General features: G+C 37.2%; 1 protein-coding gene across 2 annotated transcripts in view; it reads right to left on the reverse strand.

Annotated features, from left to right (window-relative positions):
- Window positions 1-3,688: 3,688 nt before the first annotated feature.
- Window positions 3,689-13,047, reverse strand: part of CEP250 (centrosomal protein 250) — a 43,353-nt gene continuing 33,994 nt past the window's right edge. Inside the window, exons 25-32 of one of the 2 annotated variants that reach the window (XM_063297302.1) lie at window positions 12,845-12,965; window positions 12,179-12,333; window positions 9,074-11,470; window positions 8,288-8,416; window positions 7,078-7,230; window positions 5,427-5,534; window positions 5,145-5,192; window positions 3,689-4,585 (exon numbers count right to left, since the gene is read on the reverse strand). In XM_063297302.1, the coding sequence (XP_063153372.1) occupies window positions 4,292-4,585; window positions 5,145-5,192; window positions 5,427-5,534; window positions 7,078-7,230; window positions 8,288-8,416; window positions 9,074-11,470; window positions 12,179-12,333; window positions 12,845-12,965 (3,405 nt within the window). In that variant the 3' untranslated portion in view covers window positions 3,689-4,291. The remainder of the gene's footprint in view (window positions 4,586-5,144; window positions 5,193-5,426; window positions 5,535-7,077; window positions 7,231-8,287; window positions 8,417-9,073; window positions 11,471-12,178; window positions 12,334-12,844; window positions 12,966-13,047) is intronic. The other variant, XM_063297303.1, reaches the window with a different exon arrangement.

Genomic DNA, 13,047 nt, shown 5'->3' on the forward strand with positions numbered 1-13,047 from the left:
TTCCGCCAACTTGTATATGATACATCATGCGGTTTTTTCTTTGAGGAACTTCCATCGGCAACTCTCAAACAACCCCCAGGGACATTTCCAGTGGTTTTCATCTGGGCCCTGAAATACCGAATTAAGTTACTAAGATGCGTATCGCTGAAGTTCTCTGTAATTCTGGAGAAATGAACCATTATTAAGAACATAATGAGCAACTCTATACTATTGACCACTAGTTGCAAAAAGTGGCAGCATATAATATAAACGTAAGGAAGAAATAACCGATCAAGGGCTGAGTTTCTGAAATATGTGAAAGTTAGAAATACAATCTGAAGATAGGGTGGGTATAGAAAGATACAGTATTACTAGGGATACAGTATTAGAGTGTTAATATTGAATTCCCTGCACTGAACTTTTGTACAAAACTTTTGTACAAAACCCAGGATTGTTTAATGTGCTTTCTTTTTTAAAAAAAGTCTCTTTCTTTGAAATATTTAAAATAAATGAACTCCTGCAAGGCATTTGCCTACTTATCTAAACAATATGGGAACACCTCTGCTGTTATTCTACTTCTGAATGAGCCCATTTGGGGGATGAGCTATTAGAAAACACAAGTATAAAGTATATGAAACATTCCAGAGTTATCTAAGCCCTAGCTATTGAAATATACAGTAGTTATTCAAGTTTCAGTAACTTTTTGTACCTCACTAGAAATTAAATCTGAAACTGGGAAACACACATTTTGACCCCAGTCCATGTTTCTGTAAATGTCCACAAATTGCTGTTCTATTCTCCACTCCCAATTCAGATCAAAGAGTAAAATTGTGATTTACAGCTATTCTAAAGTTATGCAATTAAAGCATTTCAACTTTTTAAAATTAAGAAATGAGACTTGCAGTTATTCACTTACTTTGCTAGCTTGTGTAGTTTATAATCTTAATTTCATAGTTGTAATGATCAAATAGCAAAGGAGGGGAGAGGACCTCTATGGTCACTGTTATCCTCTGGTTACCTCTGGTTATTGAAAACAGCAGGAGATACATTATAGAGATATCTGGCTGAAAGAGACCCAGAGACTGTCCCCAAGTACTATCTTTGCTATATCCTTTCTATGAAAGCAGTGCCACTCGTTTGTTCAGTTCACTGATGCCTAAGATGTCAGTGTGTAGCTGATTAACTTCATCTTTCATTGTTGAGCTTTTCCATGCTCATGCTTCTTACATTCCATGTTCTCACTGTAATTCCCTTAGCAGTTTAGGATTTTCTTTTATTGCCTGGCAACATTAGCAACTAGAAGGCCTGATGGCTTTTATCTAGCCATATCATAAACACCATTAGTAATCCAAAAGAACCTCTGCTCTTCCTCAGTAGCATGCTGAGTGCCATCCAACCTAAAGGGCCCATCATCCAGCACTACATCATCACTTTATCTTGCCTATTCTTGGTGAAATACAGGAATGGTTTACCTTGATTTCTTCTACAGTATGAATGGATGCTTTTGCCGTTGTCACTAAAGTGGTCATCTGCCTCCAGCATCTTCCATTATAGCTTCTGCCCAATATATGAGCCTTCTTCCTTTAGCTGGACAGCTGGGATACCTTGGACAGCTTTATGGGATACCTTTAGCTGGACAGCTTCATACCTTGGTTGACCTTGCTGGGTATAAACATGTGATGTACACTTCTGCTGTTCTTCGCTCATCCTTCCCAGGAACCCCATCCCCAACTCCTACCATGCTGAGGTGGCATAGCAGGATCTGAGGTAGAGCTCAAGCCAGTACTGAAATAGATCTCCCCCTTCCAGCTCTGTCTTATTATCTTGGCTGGTAAGAGTTTGGTATGTAGTTTTAAAAAAAAAAGTAAATTCCTCTAGCATTCCTAAACTATTTCCTTGCCTGCCATGTAATCTTTCTTCTAACAAGACAGCATCTGTCTTATGCTTGCAGCTTTATGTGTAACTATCCCTAAATCCCCTCCTCTTTGGTGTTAACCAAGAGCTTAGCTGGCAACCTTTCAGGCTGATAGAATGCTGGTCCTTTCTTTTGATCTTCTGGTCAAGTAGGAATGAGCCCTTGAAGTCTGGTCCTTTCCTATTTTCAATCATTCCCTTCACCCTGGAACTCTTCAGTGGTCTCAACCCACTCTGGAATCAGTAAATTTTCAACACTTAAAGCTGTCTAAATGCATCTTGGCTTCAGAAGCCATATTTTTCTTCCTCTCCAAAATGCCAGTGAGAATTCTCCCTTCCCCCTAGCTCATCAGCCTGTTTTCACTTTCTTTCTTCCCACTTGTGAGAACCTATTGTGAAAATCTTATTTCATTCCCACTTATTTCTCAGGCTTCTGCTTATCATCTTATAATGTCTGTCTGCGAGATTGTGTGACAAGATGGCAGATAGTGCTTAGCTGAACCATTTTAATCAAAGCTTGTTATTTCTTTATTGCAACCTGGGAACCAGCATGAAGACTAAAGTCAATATAGAAGTCAATACATTTTTCTGAGTTAAATAAAAGTTAATGATAGGAAGTTAAATGAATAAATATATCAAACTGCAGTGGACTGCATATAGGCAAATGAAAATTGTTGTAATTGTATCACCTGTACTACAATTGCTAAAAGATTTCCAAGTGCTGGTTTTGAGCCATAAAGCCTGTTATGAATTGGTATAGCTACTTTCTGGAACAACTGTGTAGAAGCAACCCATCATCACTCCAACAATTTTAGTAATCTTTTAAGTTTCATGAGGTGAAGGAGTCACAGTTTTGCAGGCAATACTTCTCAGCTGTAACCTCTAGCTCAGATTACTATTTTCAATATTGGTCTTCTGGAATCACTAAAAAGGGAATAGTTCCAGGGGATATTCAGGAACTGAGGAGAGTTACCACCTGAATTTATTATTTTGATACTTATTTTTAATTTTTTTAATATTCTTTCATTATGGATGGTATGCATTTTATATGGTACAGAATGCAGCAGCATAGGCAGCTATATGTGCCCCTAGAAGAGCACATATTACATATCTGGTTCGCGAGCTGCATTGGCTGCCAGTTTGCTGCCAGGTCCAATTCAAGGTGCTGGTTTTGACCTTTAAAGCCCTTCGTGGCATGGGGCTAGGATATCTGAGGAACCGCCCTCCCTGATTACATCGGCCCATTCCATTAGCAGGGAAGGCATGTTACAGGTTCCATCCGCCAGGGACTTGCATTTAGTGGGTCCCCAGAGGTGGGCCTTCTCTGCTGTAGCTCCCTCCTTGCGCTGAAATCAGGCTTGCTTCTTCCCTGCTATCATTTAGGAAGTCCTTCGAGACCTGGTTATGTTGTCAGGCCTGGAAGTCTTTGGGAACCGGAGACATTCTTAGATGGTTTCACTATGACTGACATTCTTGCTCTCTCTCTGGGGTTGATATATTTTAAAATTTTGTGATAATATTCTTTTTAATAATCAATTTATCTTTTTATAATTGTTTTTATTTACTCACTGTTTTTATCTCGTTGTACGCTGCCCAGAGTCGCCTTACGTGAGATGAGTGGCCATATAAATATGAGAAATAAATAAATAAAATATTCCTTATGGACAAAAACCTCCAGAACTCCTTGAAGATAATGGCTATACGTAAATACTATCTATCCATATACATACATACCACAATCTCAAGAAGCAGAAAAGCTTCATATGAAAGATTATTTGAGCAAAGAGAGAAAAAATGAAAATGCATTTTTTATTATAAATATTAAGAAAACCCTTTAGTACAAAATGTTATAAAAAACCCTTTAGATATATCTTATAGCAAATTGCTGTACAACAGTTTAGGAAGGGATATCTCTACCAATAAGATTATTAAACCAAAATTAGTATTTCGATTGAGATCCTTCTCTCTGATCAAGTACTGTCCCATGGGTCTATGCAAAACAAAGCTGGAAATCTTTTTAATGAGTTCAGTTTTCTCATGACTCATTTCCTGGAATGAACTTCCATTCTTCCTACCAGAAATTCCATGGTTGTAAGCAGTCCTTCCTTTATATAGTTCTCATACACTGGCTTTGGATTTTGTTATGTCCAATGATTTCCACAGCACATACCTTCAACCACTTAGTATGGAGTCTCTCAACTACTTTTGCTCTTTCTCAGCCTGTATTGAGATGATCTTCATTGGTTCCAGGGAATCTGGAATTATATTTCTGAAACTGGCAGAGTAGGCCCTTGAAATCAAGGCTAGCTGAATAAGGGGAAGGATCCATCATAACTGTTTAAAGTCCTGTTAGTTTGTGCTGGAGCTTCTGTAATTTCTTGCTTCCGCCACTTCTATGCTACCTTGTGGGCTTCTGATGAACTCTTTTGGGTGTTGAGCTTACTAGATGTTTTCCAGATAAGGCACCACCTAAGCCTACAGCTCCCAGTGTCCAGCTGTTATGCAGGGTTTCATCAAGCTTGCGAGTCTCTGATTCCATAATAGTTGCCTCAGGTTCTCTAGCCACAACAGCTAAAGAGCCTGCAAGCTCTTGATGTAAATCTGCAAGCTCTTGATTTGTTTTGGTACAGCTGATGATATAATTCTGCTTCTGCTTCCGTTCTAGTGATAGCTGTGATTGTAGAATAAAAACCTAAAACAAGAACAAATGACATCAAGGACTAATGAATTATTTCCCTTTGAAGAATTTAATTTCTAGTCTTCACAGCAAGGAACACTATCTCTTGCAAAGTAAAACTGTTAGATTTATTATTTCACATATCTAGCATTTTTAATTCATTCTGGAGAAAATCTATCTACATGGTCACTAAGGGTCAACAATGACTTGATGGCACATAATATTTTTCATAGCAATGCACTGTGCATTCAATACAGTGCATTTAAGAACAAAACCACAGTGAATGATTCAAATGACATGGATAAAAATATTTTGAAAAATTAAAAAAAACAAAAACCCACAGAATTCCTTAGAGAAATGCAAAACAATCTGAGGACAAAATCTCCCAAAATGTCCTGTTCTGTTGTTGCCAAAAGGGTTCTCTGCTTTAAAGTGTCCTTTAAGACCACTGCTTACAAAATTCCATTGTGAATCTTTGAAAAGGCAGTTGTTATGGAGGTGCAACTCTTCAACAATGGAAGATGAGATAAGCTGTTCCAACAGACCCAGCGTGTTCCAGTTATAAACCACACACCTGTTTTTGTAACTCTGCCAGTTGCTCGTGGAGAACCTGGGTTTCCTTCTAGAGAGAAAGGAGGGAGAAAACTCTGTCAGCTGCTTACCTTCAAGAAGCCTATTTTTTAGGAAGAGAAAATATTTACATAGCTTAAATTTCCTCTCATTTATTCAGGTTCAAGCCAACAATTTTGAACTTCAATTAAATATAATTTAATACTATCTAAAAGAAAAAAAGGAAGGAAATAATGGATGATTTTAAGTGCAACTTCTAATATTAAAATATGCTATCTATTCAAACCTTTGAAACAGAGGGAACTTTTTGTGACCCAGAATCAGGTTGTGAAAATTCAGAGCTCAGAGAAAAGTCTCCATGACTCTTTTTTAGTCTCCTCCGTTCATGTTCTACCTGCAATCAACAGAAGAGAGGCAAAAATGTAATCCTAAACTAGGTACAGTTGGCTAATACTGGCTGCTGATACTGAGCAGATTCCTGAGCACAGGGCAAAGAATACTGAGCACAGAGCACTGTATGGCGAATAGCCCTAAATCTCTAAAAAGAGGTAATATATAAAATAATGACCACCCAATGAAATCAGTAAAACAAAACTACTCAGGAAGACAGGAAAAAGAGTGAGCAGGCTTTATTTTGTTAACTATATTGGTGAAATAAAGTTTGTGAACCAAATAAAGTTTGTAAACCCTGCAGTTTATAATACTGCAGTTCTGTGACCTATAAGAGATCAGAGCTTTATCTAACTCCTATTAATACATAAAAAGATTCTGGTTAAACAAGCAACCCCCACAACAGCATATTGTGTCACTCTTTATTGAATATATAAAACATATTGTTGGAAAAAGTACGTGAAGCTTTAGATTTAAAAACTGATGCCCCCTCTTTCAACCAAGGGTATCTTGTGGCTGATGATATACTGTATTCCACACATTGGCGTGGAGGTATTTTGGCCCATTCCTCTTTGACTCACTGATGGGCTGTCTTGCATGAACTGCTTGCTTCAGGTCATGCTACAACATTTCAGTTGGGTTAGGTCACAGCTTCAACCCTCCCATTCAAAAATGCAGAATTTCTTCTGGTTCAGCCATGTTTTTACAGATTTACTTTTTTGTTTAGAGCTGTTGTGCTGCTTCAGCTTCTACATAGATACCCTAACATTTCCCTGTAGAATTTTCAGGTGCAATCCAAAATCCATTACTTGTTCAATCAACTGAGAGCATCTGGGTTCTGAGGCTGCAAAGCATACTATACTTTCAACTGCCAAGCTTCATGTTTGGGATGAGGTTGTTTCAGTGGAATGTTTTATTTTCTGCAGACACAGTGTTTCTCATTAATACCCCAAAATTCTATCTACACTATTTATCTGGATTGATAGGGGCCAAAGTCTCCAATAATGGGTTTATAGCCCTTTCCAGCCTCTTAAGTACTGAGAATCATTTTTCGTAAGGTTTACAGAGAACTCTTTTGATTGGGGCCTGACTCACTTCCATAAACCTGAAGTGAAGATGGTGGCAACCAGTGTGTATGTGTGTGTGTTTTTTTAAAGAGGGGAGGCCCCTCAAACTCACAACTGTATCATCTCATTAATTAAAATATCTGACTCAACTTACCTCTTTACGAGAGCTGATTATCTTAGCGCTTCACATACTGTACCTTTTTGTATGAACACAGTAAATGTTGGCTCAGTGTATCCAATAAAGACATGACAAGGTGCATTGTCTTATATAGTCTTTGTTTAACCAGCTCTTTATTTATTAATAGGGTTTAGATTAATTTGATCACATTATAAGACAAAGAACTACAAGATTTCTAAATGGTTCACTGATTTTATCTAACCACTGTGTAATGAGGGCTAACATATGATTACATTGCACTGAAAAATAATGTTGGAAAATAATGCTGATCTTAATTATTTTTCCTTTACAGAAAAGCTTACCTCTTGTAGTGCATCTCTCAATTGGGTATTGTGCTTCTCTAAACCATGTTTATCATTCTCTAACCTGGCCACAGCTTGCTGCAGAAGTTGTAAACGTCTATACAAGAGTCTTTTTTCAGTCATCCATATCAGCTGCCCCTCTTTTTTCGAAGCCTGCATGACACAGAAACAGTGTGGCATAAAAGAATACAAAGCTCAGGAAACAAGAGATAGGAGGCAATCTGACAGCCACCCAAAAATGAGAGTGATTTTGTCCCAGGGATGGTGCATGTCTTTTCCTGAAAAGACCTCCCTATTAATGTTGCTATTGTAAATTTCAGAATCTTAAGCAATTAACTGCTTAAGGTAGACATGTCAAAGATCTGGAAGTCCAGCAGGACCTGTCTGCTCTACCTACAAATGTTTTCCTGAGCAGTCAAGTCCATTTTTATAAAACGGCAAGATATTTACATTATACAACTGTCTCCAAATTCCGAAGGGCATTAACTCTAGCATGTTGCAATGCTCTTCCCACAGCAGTTTTGGAGGGCCGATACAAAAAAGTTCCATATGAGCTGAGATTGTGCCCCTGTGGGCAAGGGGCTATTGAAACTATGGCTCATGGCCTCATACTGTACCTTCTCTAAGGACTCACAGACCCATTTTATAACTCCCTATTTGATAAAATACCCAGGAAATTCTGATCTTTTTTATGTACAGTTGTTGCTATCTGATCAGTATGATTCCATTTCTTCAAACATAGCTAGATTTTGTTATACTGTCTGTAAAATTAGGCAGACTTTGATTGCCCACTGATGATCCCACCATTAATATTACCATGTTTTTTTATTTTATTTTAATGCATTTTTACCTGTATTTATATAAATTTGTATTTTATTTGTAATTCTGGTCTGTGACTAATAAAATATTGATTGATTGATTGAAGGTAGACATGTCAGTTGGAACAGTTCCTATAGGAGTATTTGTTAATCATTTGAAAAGGTTACCGTAGGTTAGGTTAGATTAGACTAACCTTACTTACTAATTTATTATTACATAATGTGACTGATAAAGTAGACTGAGATGCACAAAGGCACATAGGATAATAATAATCTCATACTTTAAGGTGCCAAAAATATTTTGATGAAAATTCGAAGACATATTCACACCTTGCTCTTCTACATGATGCATTGCCCATGCTCTCATGTTTCATATCTGTTTTTTATCTCACCTCTCCAGCCTCATTATGCTGCACCCCTGGTATATCATTTTCACTGGGTAGCAGATCAGTATCTCCCACCAGAGTTTCAATGATAAACCTTGCCTCCTTCAGAGTTCTGAAAGCTGTATCCAATTGCCCCTACAGGAAAACGAACAATACTCTTTGCTTATTTAATTAAGTACTATGGGTGTGCAAAATGTTTCATTGTGAAATGAACAGGTCCTGGAATATGGCATTCCCAGTGGTCTGGAAGAGATCTGACATCAAGACAGAGCATTCAAAAGTTGGAATGGCACATTTCAATGTCAAACCACATCTGGAATAGTGGGAATGGTCTGTTCTAGGGTCAGGATGTTCCATGGCAGAACATGTTGCAAACAACAATTAAATATTTGAATCTACACACAAACCCCTCAGAAAGATTATAGCTATGTTACTAGGCAGCTCATATGAAGTGTGTGTAAATTATACAGCACCTTAGCAGCATCAAACTCACAGCCTCTTGGCTTTTCTCCCTGTCTCTCCTCCTTTATTATTCACATCTTAGAGTTCAATGAAACTTCATTTTAAACCAATTTCCCTTTACAAATACAAAACAGTGTGCCTCTGAAGAGAATACAAAAAAAAATTAGATATAAATGTATAATATATAACTTCATTTATTTATTTATTTATTTATATTTCAAATTTCATCACTGCCCATCTTGAGCAAGCTGCTCACTTTACTGCTCACATGCTTTATAAAATATGCTGAACCTGCAACAGTTTGCATGCATTTTCAGCTGAAATGCTTACCTGGAGATGAAGCCTATCCAGATCCCTTTCTGAAACCATGCTCTGTGTAACAGCTATTTCCTCCTTTAAAATTCTCATAGCCTCTTCACTTCGGGCCAGAGCCAGATCCAGCTTCTGGGCCTTCTCCCTCCATTCTATCTCACCACTCTCTGTCTGTTTTAGAACAGCTGTCATATGATTCAATTCTTGTCGGTTTATTATTTTCTCATTTTCCAAATGTTGAATTTTTTCCTTCTGCCATTCCAAGCACTGGTCTTTTTCCTTAATAGCCTTGCTCTTCACTAGTTCCTCTTCCTTCCACATAATAATTTTCTCAATACAGCTATGGAAATTGTACTCTTTGTTATCTTGCAGTTTCAGAGCTGAAATTATTTGCTTTATCTGTTCACTATAGGTTAGTAATTCCTTCTCTTTATCTTTGAGTCTCTCTTCCAGCTGCTCAGTTTTCCCTCTTTGCAATTCAATCTCATCATCCCTTTTCTTCTGTATAAGCTGGAGATGCTGTATATACTCCTGGTGCTCTTCAGGCTCATTTTTCATTGGCTTTTGACTCCTTTCATCTTGACAATTTATCTCTTTATTCTTTTTGTCAAGTAGTTCCTCTTGCTCTCTGAGATGTTTTTCATGTTCTTGCTCATGTGTGTGCTGATCTTGCAGAAGATCTTCCTCACTGTTTCGTTCTCTCTTCATGGCTTCTACTTTAACTTGGTACTTACTAATTTGTTCTGCTTGCTTGAGAAGCTCTTCTTCCTTCTCTGTCAGCAACTGATTAACCCTATCCAGATCCTGCTGTAGGCTTGAAACATTATGCTGTATTTCCTCTTTTTGTTTTGAGAGTTCCTTGATACACATTTGTAAGGATTCTATCTCCTTTTCTTTGTCATGAAGGGAAGACCTAGTAAGATCCAGTTTGTCCAGAACAGATTTTGTCTGTGCCTCCTGTTGTTGAATTTGCTGGAGGTTCTTTTCCTTTAAATACTTTATCTGCAATTCTCCATTTTTTAAAGCTTGTTTTGCTTGTTGAAGTTCTGACTGCAATCCTTTTATTAGCCTTACTTTCTCTTCTGTGTTCTTTTCATGCTGCTCTTTCAGGGACTCAATTTCTTGTTGTCGCCTCTTAAAGGATACTTTGAGTTCTCCCAACATATCAGAAGTAGTTTCCTGTAGCTTTTGCTTCTTGAGTTGGTTTATTTGTTCATCCTGAAACTCTGCATTACCACCTCTCTCCTTTAGCACTCCTGTGCTGTACTGGATATCTTCAAGTAGAACTCTTATCTGGCTTTTCAATTCCTCTTCATGCTTCCTTTGGAACTCCAATTCTGCGTTGTTTTCCTCCAAAGCTACCTGTGTCTTTGCTCTCTGTTCTTGAAGAGCCATTCGTTCTATTTCCATTTCTTCTTTCATTTCTTTCATTTGCTTTTTTTGTGCCTCAAGCTCTTGTTCTTTCTGGGTCAAAGTCAATGTCATCTGTTTCTGCTTCTCAGAAAGCTCACTAAGATGCTTCTCCTTCTGAGCTTCATGCTGCTGGAAACTTGATATCTGTTCCCTCTGGGATTCTACCTCCCTTTCTTTGTCCCTAAGAATGGCTTTCATGTGTTCGAGGCTTGTATAAAGAGATTTCTCACGCGTTTTCCCCTGTTCTTCCCATTCTTGAAGTACCTGCTTTTGAGATGCAAGTTCCCAATCTTTTTCATTCAACTTTATTTTCAGGTCACCTAGATCTTTCAGCAAAGCTCCAATTTGTGTTGATTCATTAAGTTCCATAATCTGAATTTTCTCCTCTTTGATGTTAGTTTCCTTGATTTTTCCCTCCAGATTCAGAGATAGGCTTTCAATTATTGTTTTTTGGTTTTCCGTTAACTCCTGTAGTTTTTGAAGCTTTTCTTGTTGTGATTTCAAAGTCTGGACTGTCTCTTCTAGATCTAAATTTAGTTTCTTGAGATCAGCCTTCTGCATCTTATCTTGCTTTGTTATTTCTTCAATTTGCTTTTTTTGGGAGTCAATTTCTTCACTTCTCTTTTCTAGATTTTTAGTGAGATGCTCTATGGCAGCTTTTTGCACTTCTTTGTGATTCTCTAGATCCCTAATCTGCTGTAGCTGGTCTTTTATTTCTTCATTTCTCTTTCCTAGAGTAACATTGAGATGATCCACAATTTCCTGAAGTGCTCTTCCTACCTCTACCTCTTTCTGCAAAGGCACAAGTTTCTTCTGATAAGTCTCAACTTCCTCATGTTTCATTCTGAGAGTGGAGAGAGTTGTTTGAAGTTCTTGCTCCAGGGACTGATTCATCTTTTCCATGGCATTTGCTCGAAGTTCTGAAGCTTTGGCTGATTCCTGAAGAAGCTGCAGCTCCCATGTGAGCTTCTCCTTAGCCATTTGTAATGTGTCTCGCACATTCTGAAATGCAAAAATAATTACTTTAGTCTTGCTCATTATTCCATAGCTATATTATTCAGAAACAGCATTCATTCAAATGTAAATTTTGCACAAAAATACTTGTCATTTTTTAAAAATGAAAATGTTTGCTAAAATATATCAGTTCCAAGTATACATAAGTTATCTATTCAAAACTTCTGAAACATTTACTAGAAGGTAGCCAATACTTGTACATGGAGAAAAGCTTTAAGTTATGGTTAAAAAATCAAGTAATTCTGTTTGATCACTCATAAAATCCTATTAATAACTCAGAATTTGAGTAATAAAAGTGTCATATTCATTGAATCAAACTATTTTCCCCATAACAATTCGTTCTTAACTCTCTTAATTAATTGCTACATCTTACTTATTTATCAAGAACTATTCCATCCCTGAAGTTTAATACAAGACAAGCTAAAAGCAGAAAACAAGGAGCAGAAAAAATGGCTATTGCATTAACTACTGCTATGTACACTAGAAAGTGCATGCTTCTGCAAAAGTGCAAAAGCTGTAAAAGAAACTTAGAAGAGACAGTCACAACAGATAATAAGAAACAAGTATTTATATGCCATCTATTCCATTTTAGAAATCACAAGATCAAAGAAAATTAATGTTCTTAGAGAAAATAGCGCTTTCAAGAGTTTATCAAATTTTAGGTTATTGGACCTATAAAATGCCTGCTACCCTTACCACCACATCTTTTCTTTGTTTCTCTGTGCTTTCAAGTATCTTCTCCAAACTGGTCACCTTTTCACGTAGACTCGCATTCTCTTCCTTGAAAGCAATGACCTCTGTCTTTAAGGCAGACTCTAGAGAGCCACGTTTGCCTTCAGCAACATTTTTTTCTGTTATGAAAAAGAAAATGAAAAACCTCTCCACCCACTCATTATAATAAATAGTTACTTTTTTTCTTTTAACAAGAAAGTACTTTGGGGGTATTTTAGAGTGTGTAAGTAACTAATTAACAATTCAAAATAATTTTTAAAATATCAATGCATTTTTAGCATGGAATATCAAGGAAAAGAAAAGAAGGCATCTATAATAGTTTCTAGGAAAAAATGGCTCCAGAATGAACTACTGATTTGTTACTGAAACCACTGTTAAGAACTGATTTTCTCAAAAATCATCATAGATGTCTGGTTTGACTCTCCTGTATCTGCTGGACGCTCTGTCCTTCTGATATTATACCCAGTATTGCTGTATATAAGGGAACATTTTTGTACTAAGCTTGACATAGCAAGTGTAATCATTAAGAATAGCTTGTTTTGACCGTTATTAAAGATTTTCTCTAGCCCCCAACTCTCCAGGGAAACTATCACATCTTTGGGTTATCACAGTGAAAAGTAGAACATGTACCTTCTTGGGATTGGTTCAGCCATTTTTGGAGCTCCTCAGCCTTGGCACTAATGCGTACCCTTTCTGCTTCCCTCTCACTAAGTTCTTGTTTCAACTTCTCAGAATTCTTCCTTGCCTCATCCTGCCAGAAAAAGCAATGCATGCTATAGATATGCATGAGATAGGGACAGCATTACAAAAAGATTTCAAGAAAAACCTAGAAA

The sequence above is a fragment of the Candoia aspera genome, chromosome 3 (genome assembly GCF_035149785.1).
Source record: "Candoia aspera isolate rCanAsp1 chromosome 3, rCanAsp1.hap2, whole genome shotgun sequence".
NCBI lineage: Eukaryota > Metazoa > Chordata > Lepidosauria > Squamata > Boidae > Candoia > Candoia aspera.